Source organism: Ylistrum balloti, unplaced genomic scaffold, assembly GCF_031769215.1.
Source record: "Ylistrum balloti isolate Yb309-2 unplaced genomic scaffold, AGI_CSIRO_Ybal_v1 Utg369652, whole genome shotgun sequence".
Taxonomy (NCBI): Eukaryota; Metazoa; Mollusca; class Bivalvia; order Pectinida; family Pectinidae; genus Ylistrum; species Ylistrum balloti.
The window spans coordinates 1,290,722-1,315,713 of NW_026781907.1; the positions used below are offsets into that span (position 1 = coordinate 1,290,722).

Below are 24,992 nucleotides of genomic sequence, written 5' to 3' on the forward strand. Positions count from 1 at the left end.
ACTCAGACATGTGTAACAATAGGTAATGTATATTACGTAGTTTTAGTACACGATAGACAGTCACAATGATAAAATTTATGAAAATACAAAGAAAAGTATACATGTATAATTGTAAATAGCTTAACCGTACTTTGTCGGAGTAAGAAATATATGTCTTTATAGTATACCCGACAGGTTTGGGACAAATAGTCCTATATTCATTTGTAACTTTTTATCTAACACTACAAATATCCCCTCCATTTTGAATTCTTTTGGATTTTGCTAATCTTTGAAATCTTGTAAAATCTTGGTTATGTTTACCTGTCGCGGTGGATATGATACTTTCGGAATGAAATTAAGACCTTTTCAGAATGTCTCTGGTTGAAAATAAGTCAAAGAACGACATGATATAGGGAAAGGCGAAAGCAATATACCTTAATTACGATCAAGGTTTATCAACCTCAGTCGCATTGTCAGTGATTTCAATGATAAGACGCTTTCTGGAAATGTCTAAATTCCGTAATTTTCCCATTTCCTGTAATCATTACTAGATAAAATGGAAGACGCAAGAAACACGATTTAAAGTCAAAGTGAACTGGCTGTCGCACTACCTACATCCATATCAATTACATCATGAAGTGTTGACATAGAGTGGAGGTAACAGTGGAAGATAACGAAATCTTACCACCAAAGAAGCCTTACCATTGTTCCATTGTAGGTTGAAGACACCGCTAGTGGAATATTAGTCCCCGAAGTTTACCGTAGCCTGTGCGAAACGTTCCAATACATTCGAGAAGTGGTACGGTTCAGAATACATATGTATACACATGTTCTTGATGTTCTTTTGAAAATATCAGATACATGAGAATTGCAAAATTTATCGTTCGATCAAGACGCTATGATGAGTCCCAGGAGGACAATACAGCTGTATGATGGAGTTGAATGTCTGGCTTTACTCTATCTAATCACATGTATAAGACCACGTTTTATTCCCGTATAGGACGAGATCTCAAGACACGATCCTTCGGAGAAAAAATCTTCCGGAAATGAAAAAAAACAAGGAGCTTAGGTGCCATGCACTTAACTTGTGTCTATTGTTTATCAAAAATATTATGACAGCATTTTTCGTCTTCCTGAATTTCTTTAACATACTTTTGGTTTTTTTTATTTAATGTTAAGAAGGGTTTGAACAAACAAAATTGGCATGAATTAAAATTTTGTTATTCACCCAAATACCCGGCGTATGACGCCACAATCTCTATCAGAGTTGTCGTTCCTAAACAGCCACGATACAATTACTTGCCATACTAACCGTGGCTAATTTACTGTATGGTGAAGTAGTTGTTCTAACGAGTGGAACTATTTAAAACAAACTGGTGAGACATTAATACATAATGCCTTGATTATCAACTCTCTTATCTACATCTATCAGTTTTTATTGACAAACAGATCTTATTGCCGAAGCCGATGATCTATTACCCGGTTTGTGTTAACTTCTGACAGTACAACGTATTATGTATGTAATCTTAAGGTATTTCGTAATTCATGGACAATTTTCTTGAGAATGTTTTGGATATATTTCATGGATTTCCTATCAAATTTATTTATTAATCTATTTTGACCCTGTGTATCCTTTTCTATCTATCTTCGATCTATTTTTGTCTCTACATAAAGATCCATTTTTGTTCCTTTGTATCTATTTCTAACTCCACATTACGGCTGGTATTTTTTAAGTATTTATATCTTTGGTAGCGTTAAGGCTATAAGCTAGCTTTCCTTTTTTTACACAAACATGTCTTCCACATTTGCTTAAACAATAATTTCGAATTCTCATTGATACAATTGCATTACTTATATAATGTGATTTCAAAAAACAGATTATAAACAAACAGTGCATCCCGTTTCACTTCAGAATTAATTTTATTTTACAAGGCAACACTTTAAAGAGCTCTGAGAACGCAGTTGTGTAAAATGAAAACACCATCAGAACTGGACATATATATGTATTGAAAAAATGGCCAATTTTAATTGCGCAAATATTTGAGTTTATGATTATAAACTGAATAAGAGAAATCATTTAAAAAATCAAGGATTATACTTATCGGTCAGATATGTTTAAGTTGGACGTGATTTGATACTCGTTACTTTGCCTGGTGGTTCCATTATTGTTATCCTTGTTCTTATTTGAGAACGTGACATTTCTTACCTGTTTTGATCAATATTGACAAGACCAGTGTCATCGTCGGTATTGCTTTGTGTTTGTTTTTTTTTAACTTCGAAAACACCAGGCATGCTAACGAGCATCGGCACATCAAACCTCCGATGGTACAAATGAAAAACTACATCCGTTTTTTAAATTTAAATTCTCTATATCGCAAAATATTGAAGTTATTACACGTCTATTTGTTTTAATACCGCTGATTTTGCGCTGTATGTACATGTTCGGTTTGTTGGGGTCTAGATGTAATAAAAGCCTTGTCCTGGACCAATCCTGGAACGTTATGGTAACTGGCGTCTGTAGTCTTACTATTTGGGCAGATACGCTCAGCACATAGACATTTTATAAATTTCTTCTCGATTAAACTGTCCAATAGTTCGTCATTACATAGTTGTCTTAAGATGTGATAACGAAGTTTTATAAGGAATTTATATTTTTACATTAAGTGAATGGAGTTGTCATGTGTCCATGCGTCCGTTTGTAACACGTCTCATTCGTCCGTAATAAATTTAGCATAACAGAAGTTTAAAAACACCCTCTCCTGACATAGAATAAGATAATTACAATACATAATGAACTTAGACAGTGAATATAATTATAGACTTTATTTATTTTACAAAGCCTGCGAAACAAACTAACAGTTTATATAAATCAAATCTTATTGGTCGGGCTGGAAGCGTGCGGGGGATCTTCGCACTGAGGGAAGACACCGGAGTACCCAGGGAAAAATCCACATGGTCGAGCACGACCTATAAAGTCCAGCAAAATTATCAATCAGTCATGCATGCTTTAAATTTGATATCATAATGCACGTTTCTGAAAATACTAAATACTGTATTCAGAATTTCCGCTTATCCCCCAAGTCCTGTAGTGTAACTCTTTAATATTGTATTACGTATCATGACCTCGATTTCCTTTGCAACATTTGAAAACAAATAAAATCAATATTCTCTCTCGAATTTTTTTTACAGTTTTTGCATTCTATAAAATGTATAATTATTATAAATTTAGAGTTTGTTTCTTGTTCCTCGATCTGTTAATCTCAAAATCACATTTTGTTCTTGAATATAAACAGATATATAAGTCATTAATGAGAAGGCTTGTCTGTCAGATATAAGTACAGTTGAACCTCATCAAACAAACATTTGTTCTATTAATTATGAAAATCTGTGTTTAGTATCGATCATAAGTATCGATCTCTTTTGCTATGGGAATTTTCTGAGGAAAGCAGGCTTAATTTTCGTCGAAATAATTGTTGTAGATAACCTGCAAGATTTCTACCTCCTAAATAACATTACATAACTCGTTATTCTACATAATGAGAAAAATATCGGTTGAGGATTTTTTTAAAAAATATATATATATGAAAATGTTTTACTTTGATGTTTTGAAATAATGATTCGAGCTGTAAAACACATCGAGTGGGTCCATCTACATCGGTTATCTATTGACTCATTCAGGAGTTGTTGGTCGTACCCATGGGCGATCGTAGGGCGCCTAATTGGACCTCCGTCCTAACGCTGTCTAACGCTAATCATCACAGTCTGTCAGTCCTTCTCCAGCCAATACCCCTCTCTGGGGAATTTCAATAACCGAAATATTTCTCTAATGCATAGTCCAGTGTAGACCTGCTTGTTGGTCTGTGCTTGAGTAAGTGACCGCAAACAGCCAATCGCAGAGGTTTCTGGTCTCCGATTCCCAAAGCTATAGTCATCAGGTATAGCAGATTCAGATTGGCAATATGTCTTCTTTACAATCTAACGAGACATCGCGTATAGAAACACATAGAGAAAATCAAATCGTCAGTAAAGGATCAATCTGTGCCGAGAAATATTGGTAAACATTCTTGAGTGTTGGTAACTATTGGACAAGCTCTTAGCGACATTTCGATTGGAAAATCGTCGTGTTTATAAGTCGACACTTTGTGCCTGTCAGTCTGGTATGAGAGAGAGCCTTGTGTGTTACAGCGACTGGAAAACTCTTACGTACAGGTATCAGACCTTTCATAGCAATTAGTCAACGGATACCTGTATACCTAGATAAATTTATGGTCGTTGTTTGGAAAAGATTCATTGTGTCATGTGATGTACTGGAATACTCTTAACGACTTATGAGTGTGGTAACTGACACTTCAGGTACAAATTTTTTAAACTTAAGATACAATCGTTTGACACTTCAGATACAATGTGGTTACTGCTTAAATCATATTTGTCTTTCTGGTTGTCATCGTTTATCATACATGCAAATAATTCACAAGGAAATATATGCTTTACTTTGAATTTTAAGGAACTTCGATAAAATAATTTCCTATTGTGTTTAAAGATAAAATAATTTCTTATTATTTTTGGTACGGTAAAACAATAGCTTAATTCAAATCGCTTTGAAGGAATATAAAAAATCGAACAATTTTGTCAACAACATAACATTAAAGGAAAAAATCGTAAATCTGTAGAAAATGTGCGTTTGTCATATTAAATATGTGCAACCTAAATTTCGTGCTGTGCATTGTAGCCAGCAGTAAAATGGTTAATTTCGCGTTATCTGCAGGCACAGTTTCTGCATCTAAATAGCTGTATTTCATTAAGAAGACATTTTGAATTAGAAAAATTGTAATTGAATTTATACGATACATATGTGAGAGACGAAATACAAATATGAAAGTTACAATACAAAATTTAAACAGAAACATTCCATTAAACTTCGTAAAAACGACATAAATTTTTATCAAAATATTTAGATAATGAAACTGCAATGTATAATGTTTTCAACTGGAAAAAATCGCTGTGTTGTAAGAAAAAAGACCCTGCAGTGCAGTGAATTTTGTAGAAGCCGTAGTATCGCCGTTTGTGGTATTGGCACCACGATGTCAGTGGGTGTCGGCTACCGCTTATTCGTCTTCGTGGGATACAAGAGTTGTCAGAAAGTGACACTTCGTTTCATAATTATAAAGCAATATTTCATAAATTATTGCCCCGGTATACTTGAGAATAAATTAAACGTAATTATTACAGATTAACGAAATAAATACAGGCTTTGTGTGAAACGACATTATCTTAAAACATAAAATTGGCTCAATAATGATAACAGCACACCACGTTATTGCCTCAGAAGTGATATACACCGTGGCTCATGCCTGGTGACCGGACCACCGTTGCGATTAGAGTCTTTTTTAATATTTTATCTTCAAACAAAAAACCTGGACAGCAGTAGTGGAAAAAACAGATCTAATGCACGCTTTGGGACCTAATATTCAAAACTGCTTAACAATTCCGACTGTTGACTAACCCTGCGAGTCGAGATAAAAATGTTATCTGATAAAGACTTTTTTACACTAAAACGAAACGCACATTTAGACTAAGTGTTAATGCCGCTGTGGATGGGGGTCATATCTAGTGAAATGTACGGACAAGTCAGACAAAGACACATTTGTAATGATATTTTTTTTATTCGAGAAATGAATTTTCCCAGAGTGGTATATTGGTTTATATACTGATAGATTTTGAAATGTAAATATTTTATCAGATTGTTTCGCGGAGTGTGTCCTGTTATTTGTAGACTCCTTCTGCCAAAGACGTTTAATGCTAACACTAGATTAAATAAAGATAGAGATCTCTTCCGTTTTATGTTGACACGAGGTGTCAGTTTATAGGGGTGGGCCCGAAGTCATACAGTGTATCTATTGAAGTTTCGACATCTAAACACACGACATATTCGGCATGTTGATGTTTGGTTTCGTCATGGTATTCCAAAAAATAAATATGTTCTATGTTTCAGAGCGATAAGGAAGGGAACAGCATTGCTTTGAGATAAGGAATATACTGTGCATTGATCCAAAAGTTAAGCTGTGACGACACAGAATATATATGAAGGTATCTGAAGCCCGACCGTCACTGCTATGAAAACTCGCAGTTGGACACATTCGTGACTTTATACCTGAGTATCCCCGGACATTAATACTGTCGTATACAGTCATTACATCGAATCGCAATGAATGTAAGCGTTTCAGGTGTAACTTCCGGTGTGGTGAATCCTACAGATGTGAACACGATGGCGTCCCCGTCTAACGGGGAGGATGTTTATCTGGATTACTATGGCAACTATACCTATGAGTATGATTATAACGAAGCTTTAAACCACCTTCCACTCAACGAGTTTATACCTACAGTTGTTTTTTATTCCTTCGTTGGACTTGTTGGTCTCGTTGGTAATGTCCTCGTCATCGTCGCCATTGTTCTGTTTCCACGTATGCGCAGTATCACCAATGTTTTCTTAGTGAATCTGGCATCCGCTGACCTTATCTTCGTTCTCATCTGCGTTCCGGTCAAGGTAATGTTTTTTCTTATATCTGCGTTCATATTTATATTTCAGGTGTTTTATGTTTGTCGAACACTACAAAAATGCGGAATCGATAAATCAATCAATCAATCAATCAATCAATCAATCAATCAATCAATCAATCAATCAATCAATCAGTCAGTCAGTCAGTCAGTCAGTCGGTCGGTCGATCGATCGATCAATCAATCAATCAAAAAATCAATCAATCAAACAATCAATCAATTGTTCAGACCATTTTTTTCAAGTTATTGGAAAGGATTTGTTAATTTCTGCTTCAAATTAATTTTAAACTGAACATTTAGTCACACTTATGAAAATAACTATTATTGATAAATACGACTTTAATGAAGAAATCTTTTTCGACGTGACCTTGACCGGACGATATTGTCTACCCTAATAACCCTAACCCTAATGTTGGACTTTTTATTGTATGCCTATGCTGACTGGTGACAAGGATCGTCACAGCATCATTTTATGTTACTATTAATATGGTACTTATGACCGATCAAACGTTTATCAGTATTACAGTTTGTTGTGTGTTATCCAGATGTTGTACCAGGAAACGTTTAATAATGTTTCTAAAGACTGTAGAAAACTGTGAATGATTAGGACTTGTCAATACCCGAGGTGCTGGTTGCATCACAGTTGTAAGCCGGTCATCCTTGTAATAGAATGATGGAAAGGGAAATTATTGTAGTATTTTGTTGAACAGTCATGTAGGTGACATTGAAATGATTTTAGCAAATCCTCTTAGAACTTTCATCAACATCGAAGCAAGGTTACTACAAGTGTGAAAGATTCTTATAAGAGGGAACTTATGTTATAATTACTGTCAAAATTACCTGACCGATATTCGTGCCAGAGGTATGATGATAACTAAATCAGTATATTATCATCTACGACTGACAAACACCGATTAAGTTAAAATCGACAGTAAGTGGTAAAACTGAACAATTTGATGATACATAAAGTCAGGAATGTACATTCTAACAGAAATATATTGACCAACAGAAGGTAGTTCAGGTTTATCAGAAATAGAAGCGAACATTGGCAAGCACTGATGCTTTAAACATCAAAACATATAAAAATGTAAATTTTGAAGTATCTCCAGCACTTTGTTTAATTATTTATCCCATAATTAACAGTAATTGTCGTTTGCTATATATAATTTACATGGTTACGATCCTTTTAGAAATTACTTCTGTACGTTGGAGAATATTACTTTCTACTTACCTTACGAGGCGTTCCTATATTTGGATACTAGGGGTGTACCTATATAATACAAAAAGTTTAATACCTAGACATCATACTGTATATATGATAACGAGGCTATCATGTACTTCAGTGTATTAACGAAACAGTATGTATTTATATATATATATGATAACTAGACTATCATGTACTTCAGTATAATAACGAGAAGATGATGTACTTTCATATGTTAAGGAGACTATCGTGTTTTAAGATGATAACGAAACTATCATGTACTTTTAGGTGATAACACCATGACATATCTATTTGCATATAGTAATGAGACTATCATGTGTTTTTATACAAGGAGAGATAAATATACTGATATGCAATTACGAGACTACCATATCTATTATTGGTTATGTCTATAAGGTATATAAAAAAGTGTTGATAAGCTCACCAGCATCAGATGGCAGGCTATTCGAATCATCCGTCGTCCGTCTTCCGTCCGTTAAGAATTCTTTTTATCACTTTTTTCTCGCGAAGTAGCGGATGGATTCTTTCAGATATTTCTTGAGAAGTACTGGATAGATTTTTTCAAATTTCAAATATAGGTTACCTTTGACTCGTAGTTGTCTTCTTTAATTTCAATAAAACAAAAGACTGACAAGCAGTCATCTTGGATTCTGACAATGACAATTCCTTATTGCAGTTTCTCGATAAGTACTAAATCGATTTTTCTCTAAATCTCAAACATAGATTTTCTTTCTTTCCTATTTGTGCCCTTCTCGATTTTTTGAACTAACCAGATAAAAAAAATGGCCAACAGTCGACCATCTATGATTTTACTAGGAAAAAAAATTATCTCTATTTCTGAAGAAGATTTTTGAAATTTCATATAATCAAAAGTAAAAATGGGGAAAGAATAAAAAAAAGGAAAATCTATTTTTTATGGAATAAAACAAAGATCTAACAATAGTGGAAGTGAAGATCAATGTCGGGTCTCTTGTCCTTGTTCGTGATTACAATCACGTGACTGTCATAACACGTGACTAAATATAAGTACGTGACGGACATCGTATCCCTATAGAATCAGATCTAGTATTAAAACATACAAAGTAGGTAACACATTTTTCTGTAAAGAACGAAAGGATGTAGTGAAGCTGGCCGAGATTGCATTGTAATGGCTGTGTTTACAGATTTCAACCAGAAGTGCTTCACCTTACAAAAGGATCACGGAAGGCAATTTGATACAAGTTCGCTCGTCATACATGATCTGTTAAAATGAAGCTTGATACAAATTGGTTTTATTTTATTGTTTGACATTTCAGGTTAACGTCTTGTGCATCGACATATTAAATCCTTGATTGTTTACTTGCTTGTTTTAGTGAATTTCTCATGTAACAACATGTTAGACGGTGAACCACAACTCCCCGAGGTTAACACTAACCTTGGAGTTGGAATGTATTCTGTCAGGTTGTGCATGAGATACTATTTAAATATAAATTATCTTCTTTTTCGATAGATGTGATTTTGCATGGCTTTAGGTTTTTATTGGCATTTTCCCAATTTTGTCGTACTTCTACACAGAAATCTTTCGACATGAAGTTCATTCTTTCTTAACTCCACTGCCTCTGAATTGAACAATTAACCAAATATTGCAGTATACATTTGTCTTTATTCGTCAACCTAATGCACTGCAAACGTTTCCTTATCTAGTTTTAAGTCCCCAGTATCTCAGATGAGTATCAGGACGAAACAGCCCAATGATTAAGTTTACCAGTTATTTAGCTTAACTCGAAATCTTTATTGAAAGACGTCGCTCTCTTGGATGTTTAGTGTACAATCGCTATGTAGAGAACATTGCCAAACATTATTACGCTTGTTAACTATCCCGCGGCGGTTCAGACAGAACAGCGGATTGCTTACAAATTTAAAATCTGTTAAAAATTCCGTTGGTAGATTTTCAACGGAGAAGGCAAGGAGATGTCTATATTGCATCGATGTAGTATATCCAAAGACAAGCAAATGACACAGGAGTGTGTGGAGATAGACGAACATGATAGGGAGTGCATGTCGGTCATAGCAGTGACGGAAGGCACTAACCCTAGAACACGCTTGTATATGCGAGAGAGCAGTTCATACGGAAGTATTAAACAATGTCACGACTTGCGCAACACTTGTAGCACCACTCTCTCCATGTACACGATAATAAAACCGACACATTCTTAAGTAACAATATCGCTTTGAATTGTTATAGACGTAATTAATTCCAAAAGCGATGGCAAAGTGGCGGGTTGGGCGATGTAAAGGATGATAGTGTATGTAGAATGGGCTGTTGGGGAAGTTTTGATGCAGAAAGCGGAATGAATTATTGGCAAGTGTCAGCAGCGCATGGAAACAAATGGTACTCTGAAGTACGGAAGACGTTACAACTTGTGAATGAAGATTTACCTGGTATTTAAGCTTTTTGTGGTAAAACGAAAACGAAAAAAGTTTCTGGTAATAACTTCATTGTTTTTATGACTACACAGATGAAAAATAGGCACAAGGTCACAAATCGTAAACAAAGACCATTTCTTATCTAGTCTATTGTTTGAAAAAAAATCCCTGAAAATAATACATAAATTCCTTCTGATAATTACCTTAAAAAATATGCAATACAAAAAAATGCACATATGTGTATTTAAAAGTGCAGATGTTCGACGACATGAAATGTGTGACAAAATTAAAAACAAAAAAACAAACAAACAGGAAAAAAATATATATATATAGATCTGAGAAAGTAAATACAATAGGCTAAATGTATCAATGGAACAAGAAGAGAAAATAACTTTATCTAGTAAAAAAATGCACTATTTTGAATATTTTTACCTTAAATATTGGGAAAGGACGTCATACAACAGCCATTTCTCATCTTTTATGTGATGACTCGCCCTATATTTAGCTGGAATAATTTTGTCAAGCACCTATTTTATTCACCGGATATATTTCAACGACCTTCGTCTGCATAAAGTGTCTATAATTTTTTTTTTTATATAAAAGTCTCTGTAATTGTTACTTACCTCAACCATTGTCTTTGTGGATAGGAATTCTACAAAGAGACAAGAAAAAACTGCGAGTTAGTAACATCATGTCTATGTACACACCCTGAACAAGTTCCAACTCAAACGAAATAAAACGGAAAACGATTGGGCAAACGTAAATGGAAACGATCCTTAACGCAAACGGAAAACAAAAAACACAAAATGAAATACTACAGACCGGAAATAGATGAAAAAATGACGCAGCCGCACTGCGGTATAATTTTGCTGACTGATCCATGCTACGCTATGCCCATGCTGTATCATATTCATGCAATGATTCGCATGGAGTAATTAGCATATATAGTGATAATAGTGAGAAGTATAATACCAACATTAATTATGTCTCTCCGATGAAAGAATTGTTTGTCGTTAACTAAAAATACCCCATCTTTTTTATCACCAAAAAGACTGCAAAGTTCCTTCTAAGTTAGTTAAAACACGTACTTACTTTTATATAAAAGATACAGAAATATTACGTAAATGCCTCTGCCTGTGTTAGTACTGATAGAGTAATATCATTTCTCATTTCAATTAATGTGTAAAAACAAAACCCCGAGTAGATTCTACTGATAATGTTTACTTTTTATATACCTATTCTTTTAATGTAAATGAAAATATTTTGGTATTTCAGGACAAAACATATAGCATCGGCATCAACAGATGATACGAAATATTATTAAATTATAGATTAGAGCGACATATACAAATTAATTACGACAACACAAACAGGTGTTATGCATGTCAAGCTTCAGGAATTAATTTCGGTTAAATTCGTTGTTAAAATAATAATGAAAGAAAAGCATTTAATGATATTTGAAATATTTAGATCTCTGAGGAATTAATATTTATATGCAATGGTGAGAGACAAAGGAAACATTATGATTTCTTATAACATATAACATCAAAGACATACTGATCAAAAGAGACTAGCATTGTAATAGCATGGTTTTATAAAGCGACCTTCTAAAACTACTCAAGTAATTGACAACAAGCGTTATTGCTGTACAGGTATAGAACAAAGTCCTTCAACGATCACACTTATTATACAAATTAAGAAAACATTTCGAAAAATAATTATCGACAATACATCAAGTGAATTGCAATTATCGAAATTGTTTTGTCATCTAAATCATCTGCCATGTATCTTGTAACATCACGTGACTTTGTTCGTGTCAGGAAAACCCAATATAGAAGATGAAAAGCACCACACATCAATTTGACCGATTCTCATGGTGTGGCGTTAAGCGGTATCTGTTTCTTCCGGTTGTCCCCATGTTAACTCTATGTTATTTTCGGGACTGAATTACATTTGATAATCATTAACTCTGGCTCGATACTGTCATAAGATAATTAGTATACTATAAAACAAACTAGATTCTATAGAAAACATAACATACCTTTAAAACCAGAGTGTTATTACCAAGGACTGTGAAGTCATTACTTTGCTATAAAATTGTTATTAAAATAAAATGCACAATTCCAGTTTCTATCCCAACAAATACAATCACTTATGACGTATTTTATTTGAAAACTAAAAAGATATTTGAGCTTGAAAATATTAAAACTTTGAAAAGCAACGATGTTAAATGATATCAAGAACATTTAGGATGCCTGGAGCGAACATTGTATTTGCATAATAGTCCAGATCTATAGACATATTTACTGTATATTACAATTTAACGAGATGTCTCTATCTTTTAAAATTGTTATTTATCATACATTGTAGACTTTAAAGGGCTATACGGTAGATATCCATATTGATAAACAAATACATAATGAACAGAAGTCTTTATGATGATATGTTAATAAACTAATTTATCATTATATAGATATTAAATAAATCATAGCCATTGATAAATACTTAGAAGACAAATAAACATTGTTAAGAACTATTGATAAACATTAAATAACAATGTTATACGATGAAAATAGCATAAGGTATATACAACCAAACAGCGGTGACCCCCATCACCACATCAGTACAATACCGACAGTTACTTACCAAACAACTATTTTAATTTCTCATTACAATAGAGGAGTCATACAGATATCGATAGATCGAATGTGAAGAAAAGAAATTGTTTAATTCTTTATCCCTAAAAAAGTAGCATCAAGTTATCAGTCCATAACGGGTAAAAATAAAGACATGGTTGTGATGAAATGTGTCAATTTCCGGCGTTCAAAACCTCGCGATGACGTTGGTAGCCATATTGCTGTATAGGATGCCAAAATGTCTACTCTCATTATCAACGAGTATTGATTATGTTCAGAAAAAGATGAAATGCAAGACTGGATAATAAGTACAATGGTGTATATACAGCTACAATATCGACTACAAAGGGAGTTTATGAAGAGAAAGGATACTGATACGACTGTAGAAATACGACTTTTCCAGATGGACTTCTGACATAGTGATACTGACCCTCAGAATAACTGGGTCAGTACGTTAACAACCACTAGATCTCTCTTCTACCTCCATGTTCACCAATGATCATGGTTTATTGATATGACGTCTGGAATATGAACGTTTCGTATCTGATAATTCCTTAATCATTGCTTACAGGCAGGGTTTTGACGAGCTGTCTCTGATTTCCAAGCTCTGGACACAGGGTTAATTGATGTTGAGTATAAAATATCAAAGGATATATAGTGTTCAATTCTCAATACCATTATGTTTTTTTCTGCTCTTGGATATACGTTTATCGGTGTGTAAATCAGAACGCTAAGATTGATGACGTGTATAACTACACAACACAAGAACACAGAAATTGATGACGTTTCATGTATCAGATGAAAAATCGTAACAATAATAAATTTAATGACGTTTAATGAATAATTTTCCCGAACAGAACAAAGAATATTGAAATGAAGAAATTCCAGGAATAAGTACAAAATATCAGGACGTTGAAATCAAGACGTCTCGTGCATATTTGTGCAGAAATTATTAAATTTCATGTAAATGTAATCAGAATATTTAAGAATAAAAAAAAGTATTGAAACTTCATGCCTAACTGTATTACATTAAATGGATATGTCAGATATGGGAAAGATGACAATAACTCTCTGGCTGATAAAATGTTATTCCCCGTGGATAGCGAAGTTGTTTTCAAATCAAGATGTATACCAAGTTTGTAACATGAAATCTAGATCAGAAGTCAGATTGTCACGAACGAAAATATTATCGTCCTCTGTTACGTTACCGCAACTAGTGATAATTACATCATAGGTTTATAAAGAAATTATCTCCTATGATTTACAACATAAAGTTCGTCCTCTGTCCCCAAAGTATTTCGAACGAGCGGATTCCCATATCACGTGACAATAGCGAAAAATCTGTGGAAGGACTCATCACAGGATACCATACATCATGCGCTGAATTTTTACTTATTACTTAATATGTTTATCAAATTATTGCAATATGAACGGATAACTGATTTTTTAAATTGTTGATTATGTTAGCGTTGGTTCATATTGCAATTATGTTGAACATTTTTTTGTCTTTGCTTTATAAAGGCGTTTTGTAGTAAATTATTCCTAAGGTAATGAAATGCACGAAGACCGAGATGAAGAGCTCCATGGATGTATCATCATACGTCGCCTTTTTTCTATAAAATAAACTTCTAGGCATTATTGATATGTTATCTTCTGTAGACATGGCCACGTGAAATGGGCTATACAGTCACCCAATACACAGAGGTGTCTTCTAATTGTGTTCTATCTCGTGACACAACAATGCATTGGCAAGCAAACTCTTTTTTAGCTTCATATCCCCCTATCTTGTTATTTCCCTTGATTCCGTCCTCTCTATTCAGGATTTATTTAATGTTTAGTTATCTAAGAACACACAATACTCAGATTAATGTCTCGACGATTACATTGAAGTATTTTTTCTTTTTACTCAATTCAAAGTTCAGGTTTAAGTTTAAAAGTAAAGATAGACAGAATTATGGGAGCTAAGAGACCCAGACAAGAACGTATATCAGCAATTCACAGGGTATAAAAAGAAATGTCCTTCCTTATCATCTATTCTTAAAGAAAGCACCGGGAACTGGACTTCACGTGACAGCACAGCAAACACCTTAACTCTGCCTAACTCTTCCTTAGTGGGCAATAGCTTTTACCTCAACCAATCGAACACACCGATGGTTCTATTGAACTTTTTCTCATCTAACTTTAGTGTCCTTTTGAGTGCGATTATAAAATCACTTATCTAAGGAGCAATTACGGAAATGTTAAATGTCTTGTTTATGTGAACAAAAGACGTCAATTATGTTGCAGCAGGTGACATTTAAACAGATATGCAGATCCATGTTTGGACGGATAAACTGAGATAGATATTATCGTACTGTTTACTATAGAGAAAAAAGTTCTGAACAATATATGATTTAATTATGATATGAAGAAAACATCTTTGAAGCCCTGTTCAGACCTACATTTGATGTAGAGATTCGGCGGAATTTAAGAGATGACCTCACTTTTAAACGTGTAATTTCACTCCAACAGTAATTGACAGCACGGAATAACAAGTGCGAATCACCAATTACAGGGCCTCGATAAACAAGTACATATTTATGTTATCATGAAGTACTTCATAAACTATTTCTCACAGAATATGATTTATATGACGATAAGAAAAAAACTAATTTACGATAAATGTCTTTCGTTCTCGCCCTGCTGCGGCGATCGACTCATGGTTGAAATGAGACTGACATCGGCTATGGCTTTCGGAGCTACTTAACTTTTACCATAACAACGCCAACTTCTGTTACGTACGAATTACCATTAAATGATGGTTGCTACCTTGTATTGTGTTAATATACCAGGATCGTCACAATAAGTTCAGTCTTCAAACATTTCGTAGAGCATGCTAAGTAATTATTTATTACATGTAATAAGCATACCTTGTTTATTCGCTTGCTAGTCCATTCAAAATTTTGAAACACAATGAATAAGCAAATGTTTAAATAATGTTATACCAGACGTGGTACCTTATTATAGATAAATTTACTCTACTTCACTTCAAACGCCTTTTATCAAACGAAGTGTTATATCTATCTTTATGTTGATATAACTTTTGTGCCTATTTTTAGAACACCATTATCCACAACATTGAGGTTTTGTCTCGATTACTCCCAGTTTCAACACACCCTGCCTATTTTGTCTCACTCTGAACACAAGGGTATGGAAATGTTACGGCTACGTTATTGCTTTATAAGAAATATCGGCGGTTTTTTATCGTGCGTTGTGACATTTTTGTCTGCTACTATCACGATTTTGCGCCAAGACGTGGTATATCATTAAAAAAATAATGAACTAGTTATCGATTGAATTTCCAAATGAGTTTTTTTTTCTTTCTTTCTTTTTTTGTGGCAGGTCTGTAATTGTATAATTGTATATGTCATAATGTAAAAAAATCGTTAGCCGTATTATTCATATTCTTTAATATTTACACGATCACAGAAATGACCAGTTTCCAATACGCAATATGAAAAAAAGCTTTCTCTATCTAGGTTCGTTGACCCAGTACCCGAGGAAGTCGTGCCTTGTTTTTGGCCCTTTTTGTTTGACTTCGTGAACGTTTTAACACTGATTTACAAGGTCGGTTATCATATAAAAACATTCGTGCAAGATGTCAGAATGTCAGAAATGCTCGTCACACAGGGCTTCAGAAAATGCAAGTTGATGAAAGTTGTGGGAAATTTTATGGTTGTTTTAATTAATGATCTCAATATTCGTGCTATATGAAGCTGGATATGTTTGAAGCTCGTTAATTCAACTGATGGTTCTATTGTTGAATACCCTGGTGTCATTAGAGAATGTGACATCACTTTCTTGGATTAACCAAGACCCTTACTCATCCGGAACACCTGGTCTTATTCTCCTTGTACTTTTTGAGGAGTCTCTTTGTAGATATTTCTTTTGTTTTTATTTTGCCGAAGTATTATTATCGAATTTGAGTTTGGATTATGAAAATGTTGACATGTTGGTATTTTCTTATTTCTAATGCAAGACATACCTAATGTCTGAATCTTCGATTCAAACAAAATACACGTATATTAGTGTGTATAAAGAAAGAGCTGACAGTTCGGCAATTTTTAAATCTAGAAGATCAATTAAGGAATATTTGAGAGTAATATATATTGTAAAAACAACATCAGTATCTACACATTTTTTAAACAATCAACAAATCAGCAAAATGCACGTTTCTCCTAAAATTAGAAAGTAAACCTTTTCTGCGCAAAAAGTAATTTTCAACTGAATTGTATATCAAACAAATTTCCCTTGTTATCCCTGAAATAACCAATTCATGTTTATGATAAAACTCCATAAATCGTACCGAATGATTTCAAGTTTGAATTATTTTTATAGAATTCGTAATGAATAATACCCTTATTGCTGATTAATGTTTAAAAAAATGTTAGATTTATTAATCAATATTTCCATTCTTCATCATGGAAGAACTTAACGAGAATTATCACCCAGAGCAGTTCATCATTCTATGACGTGGAGAAGCGGAGATGTGTAGTTCGCCACTCGTAACAGTACTTATAGTTCACTACTCCTGGTCTCTGCTAGCATAACAGGTCGTACCATGTTTCTATAAACATGGTTTATATATATAGAAATATTGGCACACTTTGTTGTATAGTGTAATCTCCAGCTGGAGAGGTGATTATCAGTAATAACAGGTCCGTAGATATTTCTCAGTCGCCTGAGTAAAAGGTTCTTTCTGTTTGTCGTTCCTTCTGCAATTTAGATTGTATTAGAGTTCCGCCATTAGGCGTCTTTCCCAGAAGACATCGCTAGTTCAAATACCTTAAGTAAAATTTACTTTGATTCCTGTAAGTGTTGCAGTACCTTGGTATTAGAACATTGTTTGGTAAACCGCTTACTCCTTATGGTCAAAACTTGTAAACATGTGTTTTAAAGTGCCTAGATGCAGTACTGCCTGGTTATAACCGTTATGCATATATTTTTTCTGATTAAGACTTTTCACAAATGAATTGTTCTTCGTGTTATGAGTCATTTGTTTCCGGCAATGGTATAACATCTACAAATAGCTTGTTCCAAACGTTATGATTTCCTCACCTGTCACACCTGGACACGTTCACGTCTCAAGACAACACTATATAAGGACAGACACTGACAATACATAACAGGTAACACACCAAATAAGGACATACACGTAAATGCACGGACAGTAACGAATACAAATAAGACAGGACGTTTACAGACACTTATGTACTTAGTGACACTTGCTACTATTTACACTGTGACATCATGTAATTTCCCTTTTTAATTGAAAAAAAATATGTCGATTAAGGTTTCGATCCAAGCACCTTTGTGGTCGAGAGCGTAGAGCTTACCACTGTGCTATCATTACTTTACACATGATAAAGTGAACATTTAGAAGTCTTATTAAGTATGTGGTTTAATCCATCTATTGAACATATTTTGTGTTTGTGTGGAATGCAAAACATGTGTCAAGAAAAACAAAGATGACAATGATGTGGTCAGTACATTAATGACTGATTACGCTAAAATGCCAAAAATTCAAATATCGCCATATCAACAAGCACTGCACCTCTACCCACTAAAAATCACCAAAATAATATTCAATACACAAGTCTGATCTTTTTTGAGGAAACAAAGTATCTATCGCTAGTTTTTTTTTCTGTAAGTATACGTTAAATGTCGTACGACAGATAACTTATTTTACACTGTAAGATGACACCTGCAGTATGTGTTTCAGATTGTCTATGAGTGATGTATAATACAATAGCTCATCTTGGAATCAAACAATGATTACAGGTTAGTCATATATCATTCAATGAAAAATAAAAGGTCATTTTAACATTTTACTGCGTTGCGATGATAAAACTGGGAAAATCCAATTTGCATATTTAAATAAGTCTTTTAAATATGTTGTCAAATTTGGACATAACGACGTTTAAAATCCTCTTTTTTTGAAAGCAAAGAATAGCCCAACATCCTCCCTTTGGTGCTTTTCTTATATTGGTGTCATGACGTCGTCTATGTGGTTTTAGATTAATTTGCATACATGGTTCTGTTTCACTTGAAATTCAATTTAACGAATAAAATCAAACTGTTAGGAGGTATTCATGTTTAAAATAACCAACTACGTAGCAATATTTTCGCGAAAAACTTAAATATGGTGAGATTTTTATGTTATGCTCTGGTGTTGCGGATCCCTTTCACATACGTTCTATATACGTTACCTATCCCGTAATACCTAATGATAGCATGTAAAAACAATGACATAAAATCAGTTAAACGGAGATGAAGATCGAAATTCATTACCACAATTTACAAAATGCAATGCCCGACATTAGTTCACTGTCTGATTTCATTGGCATTCTGAAATGAATAGATTTGAAACACCGCGATTAAGATTTGTCCTGTTTTATATATATAGAATACAAGAGCGTGGTAACCACGTCTTCAAAAAGAAGCCAAGTGTGATTTTCCTGTCAAGCATGGGTTGTCACATGAACAAGGCTCCCTAAACGAGTTCTTCGCTCGTGCTTATTCCTAATCGCTACAATAAATGAAGTCGTGCCATATGCGGTACGGTATGCTGAGGTTTTGTACACTGATCCGGTTTCTTGTGAGTACACGTTAACCGTGTCTTTATTTCATGGTATTTATGAATGAATTTCGGTTATTGTCTATGCAAAAAGTTTATCTATTTGAAGATGTGTGATTACAAAAGGTTCTGTGTTCAATTCGTTTATATAACTTTTTATCAATTGTTGTAAATTGCATCATGTCGATATAATGTATGATCTAGGTAGGGCCCCTTAGTATGAATGTCAAGGTTATATAATTCAGATTGGTCTATATAGACAAGTTTGATATAACCTCGTGATCATGACAGGTACTTGTGTTCAGCTAATACCAATAGACTTCTCGGACAGTGGAAGAAAGTATGTATTCAGTTTCGAATAAAATGTAACAATGCAATTTATATCAAATGATATATTTAATGGAGAGAGAGAGAGAGAGAGAGAGAGAGAGAGAGAGAGAGAGAGAGAGAGAGAGAGGGGGGGGGGAGGGAGACAGAGACAGACAGACAGAGAGAGACAGACAGAGAGAGACGCAGAGAGAGAGAGAGAGAGAGAGAGAGAGAGAGAGAGAGAGAGAGAGAGAGAGAGAGAGAGAGAGAGAGAGAGAGAGAGAGAGCTGCATTTGTCTGATGCATTTGTTTTTAATGTTACGTAACAAGCAAGTATTTATTCCGGGATATGGGGTATACACTTAAACACTCGTTAAACTTTTAACCAGAGTTTTCCACAGCTGTCTTTGTAGAAGTCGACCTCAATTGTACTAAAAGTAGCACCTCCATCAGGAATTCTCCTACATTCCAAGTTTTAAAAATAACATTTTTGTAAAGTAACACGAGACGCTTGCATTTTACAATTGATCATTATTTGACGTTAACAAACGGCCAACAATAACCGCTCTCGCGAGAAGGCGCATCTCTTTCAACATGCCATCAAATGGTGTGTTTCTGAGGGGGCCGTAACTGGCAACGAGGGTCGATTTAAAATTTTAAATGTTTGTCCGTTTTTATGTCGAAGAATAATTTAGAAATCGTTTTCCCAATTTTTATCAATAGTGCAAAGAATATTACATGTGTGTCACGTGATTAATCACTGCAGGATGTCGAAGATTAAAGAGGAAAATTCCCGACATGTCCCTATGTTCTAGACACAACAATTTCACCACCGTACACGGGACACAATGCTATCTCTTTACTGGAACATGAACGTGGAGTTTACGTGTCAGATAATTCCAAGTGCTTCGATATATATTTTTTTATTTGCAAAAACTGCAAACACTGAAATGCTCAAGAGCAGCCATCAAACCTACACCACATCACGTGGTTAACGTCGGGGGAACACATAAAAGTTTAAACGGTCATAAACGATCGCTTTCTGATGCGGAATGACAGAGAGACGAAAAACAAGCGAGAAACGATTATAGCATATAACATAGTTTCATTTGAAGACGTTAATACGATCGAAAACACAGTCATTGAAATGTCACCCTTATTTATCATTAAGGAGGGTTGTGATGGACAGCTTTATCATCAGTGAATTACAACGTTAACACTCAAGTCAATTATGGGATACTTGTCTTGTATGTAAAGTACATTGATTCACTTACAGTGACATAATTAAATCTTTATTTCATTTTGAAGAGATGAAATCGAGATTTCAAAAAATCATTTCACCATTCAAGTATCCACTTGAACTCGTCTACTGCCACGCGTCACTGTGTGTTTGCTGAAAGTGAGGCATCCCTCGGATAAGAGTCGGAAATTGTTCTACGGGAATTAAAGCATCTGTATCTATAGCTCTGTACTTCCGGAGTAGTGTCTGACGTCAGTGTGGGACAGTGCTCGAGCACTAGAATCACACCAATATACATCCAGTTATTGTGTGCCGACCATTATCACTTCATAGACATTGTTTCAATGCTTGGAATCCCCAGAATGTGATATAGTATTAATGAGATATGGTCAATAGATATTTTATCGTTCTAAAGCGAGTGGTCTCCCTCCTAGTAATTTTCTGAAGCAGACAATTATCAGTAAACAACATGTGTTGCAAATAAGTAATTTTATCTTTAAAATAAGGAAAACTCGAAAATGGGTTGAAAATAAGTAATTTTATGTTTGGAATAAGGAAAACTCGAAAATGGGTCGAAAATGTTTCATGTATAAGCGGATATCATTTGCGTCAATTCGGATGTATACTACAGTGTTTCTATTTTTCAATTAAATTCGATTTGGTAAACAATTGATGTTACAAAGGGTTTGCTTCAAATTATTCGTGTTTATCATATTTTGATGTTTAATAAATTATACGCGAAATTTCTATTTATTTGAAACTAACATTAAATACATTAATTCACGATAGATGAGTCAACATTATTACATTAGGCGTTTTCGGTTGCGATGGCGTTGTTTGTTTCAGAAATGCTGATCATTCCACGCACCAAAAAACGCCATTCCTTGGATCGTTTGAATAACATTTGTTTTGTACGTTTTTTTTAAAATTGTTTGCAACATTTAAAGATATTTCTGTTTTAATCTTTTAATTTTAGGATTCACCCATCAGTTCAGTACGATGCATGATTCTCCTGCCTGATAATACAGCTTAATCTCCCGTGTGAAGTGAAATCCAATATGGCGGATTTGAAATTCACTAGACAGAATGACTTACTGTCGAATATTGAATGACTTTGGCCGGCAAAGGCAAGACTATTTCATTTATTTCGAAAAGCCAAAAACCTCACACAAAACTGCGGGTCTGGGTGAACAATTTGATTAAATTAGTAACGACCTTTGCAATACTGGGCTGACACAAATTTCATATAAGTTGTCAATTTCACTGCAGTCTGACAGTTCATAGTATGTGTTTATTACCAAGAGTGCGGCTATTCCGGATTTAGCGGAAATCGTTTTATACACTAGATGTGATCAATTACTTCCACCCGGGTCGGTAACCTTTGTCTCGCGCCACATCTCGCGAGAATCTCTCACGTATGCCCAGTCGTAACATTTCCAACCGAAATGTTTTCTACGTTTTTTTTTCGCCACAACTCGATAAACAAAACAGACAAACGGCTATATTGTCATAGCTGTTCACATGCAATTGACTTCCTTAAATTTCGAACGATTACCATAGCAACAGATATACTTCTTTAATCTCCCAAAATAAGTTTTAAAATGACAGATTGCAGCAACAGATACTATAAGTCTTCTTCTGAATATATTGCATTTCTAAACGAGAATTTTCCCATGCAATTTTCAAAACTCCTTAGTGGTCAACGCGCCTGACGTAAATACGAATTTTTACCAGAATTTGCTTTTAACTATAGATATAGCGACAACGTTGACACTTGAATCTTCTTCCTTCTTAATATATTTGTTGTCAATGGTGATATCACAAATACATATGTTAAAGTGACATAATCCCCTCCCAAACATTATCATTACAACATTTATGTTCTATGTTATGGCCATCATCCGGACGATCTATGAAGTGTACCCTCACCTTGACACCGTCAGAACGACCTATGTAGTGTACAGTCACCCTGACACCGTCAGAACGACCTATGTAGTGTACAGTCACCCTGACACCGTCAGAACGACCTATGTAGTGTACAGTCACCTTGACACCGTCAGAACGACCTATGTAGTGTACAGTCACCTTGACACCGTCAGAACGACCTATGTAGTGTACGGTCATCCTGACTCCGTCAGAACGACCTATGTAGTGTACGGTCACCTTGACACCGTCAGAACGACCTATGTAGTGTACGGTCACCTTGTAGTGTACGGTCACCTTGACACTGTCAGAACGACCTATGTAGTGTACAGTCACCTTGACACCGTCAGAACGACCTATGTAGTGTACGGTCACCTTGACACCGTCAGAACGACCTATGTAGTGTACAGTCACCTTGACACTGTCAGAACGACCTATGTAGTGTACAGTCACCTTGACACCGTCCGAACGACCTATGTAGTGTACAGTCACCTTGACACCGTCAGAACGACCTATGTAGTGTACAGTCACCTTGACACCGTCAGAACGACCTATGTAGTGTACGGTCACCCTGACACCGTCAGAACGACCTATGTAGTGTACAGTCACCTTTACACCGTCAGAACGACCTATGTAGTGTACAGTCACCTTGACACCGTCAGAACGACCTATGTAGCGTACAGTCACCTTTACACCGTCAGAACGACCTATGTAGTGTACAGTCACCCCGACACCGTCAGAACGACCTATGTAGTGTACAGTTACCTTTACACCGTCAGAACGACCTATGTAGTGTACAGTCACCTTGACACCGTCAGAACGACCTATGTAGTGTACGGTCACCTTTACACCGTCAGAACGACCTATGTGGTGTACAGTCACCTTTACACCGTCAGAACGACCTATGTAGTGTACGGTCACCCTGATACCGTCAGAACGACCTATGTAGTGTACAGTCACCTTGACACCGTCAGAACGACCTATGTAGTGTACGGTCACCTTGACACCGTCAGAACGACCTATGTAGTGTACGGTCACCTTGACACCGTCAGAACGACCTATGTAGTGTACGGTCACCCTGACACCGTCAGAACGATCTATGTAGTGTACAGTCACCTTGACACCGTCAGAACGATCTACGTACTCTGTAAGGCTACCTAGGTATCGCCCAAACCCCTAAATATTCAGACTTAAATAAGGCACACGATAAAATACGATCATCATACGGTACTTATGTTGAAATCTATGTTTTTTATGCTTATACTTGATACCATGGTGGCTGACATTTGACCTTTCATATTTTTGCACTGTTGTCTGACAAATTGCAAACAGAAAAAAAAATTAACGAAAAGCAAACGCGACAGACACAACAATACACGGTAGAAGTGACGTAGCTCTTTAACACAGGATAATCCAGACATGCTTTGCTTTGTGTTGTGCCACCGCAAGATGAAAATGACTACTAGTTTGTTTGGGGGCTACATGTATAATATAAAAAGCCGATTTTATTGTCTACCGTTTGCTGTAAGGTCAATCTTTTTCATTTCGTTTTATAAACTTAAATTTGAGAATTCGACGCCAATGGAAAGGTTTCATCACAATCCTATGACAGATAGAATTTGGAATGAATTGACAGGTGTACATATACTGCGATATGTAATTGTACATGGCTTTGCCGAAGGGGCATATTCCTAAAAATAATTTGATAAAGATACGCAACTCAGCGAAACTCTGCCTCGTTTTTACCATGAGTAATCTTGAAATGTTCATCACCTGTCTAAATGCTGTTAATCTGGCTGCGACAATGTAATTACAGCTGGTGTACTATGTATCTGCTGATAAGATTGTCTGATGGCCCCTATTATTGTCTCCCTTGACGAACATCTCCCATTAAAAGCCCGCATCAAATTGTTTCCAATATTTCCTTTATCGCTTTGATTTATCTTTATGAACCGCTGTGTATTGCATTTCTGATTTAAAGGATATTTTCTTAATTTGTAGACAATAGTCAGGATACCCTACACCCATCACCTTCGTCTGTAGCCATGCGCTGTCTTTAACCGTACAGAAACTTTAGACATTTCTAATGCATCAAAAGGGAAA

General features: G+C 35.2%; 1 protein-coding gene across 2 annotated transcripts in view; it reads left to right on the forward strand.

Annotated features, from left to right (window-relative positions):
• Window positions 1-3,986: 3,986 nt before the first annotated feature.
• The window catches only part of LOC132556922 (allatostatin-A receptor-like), a 70,576-nt gene continuing 49,570 nt past the window's right edge, over window positions 3,987-24,992 (forward strand). The window contains exons 1-2 of one of the 2 annotated variants that reach the window (XM_060221383.1): window positions 3,987-4,188; window positions 5,972-6,523. In XM_060221383.1, coding sequence (XP_060077366.1) covers window positions 6,185-6,523 — 339 coding nt within the window. In that variant the 5' untranslated portion in view covers window positions 3,987-4,188; window positions 5,972-6,184. Of the gene's footprint in view, window positions 4,333-5,971; window positions 6,524-24,992 lie in introns of both variants that reach the window. The other variant, XM_060221380.1, reaches the window with a different exon arrangement.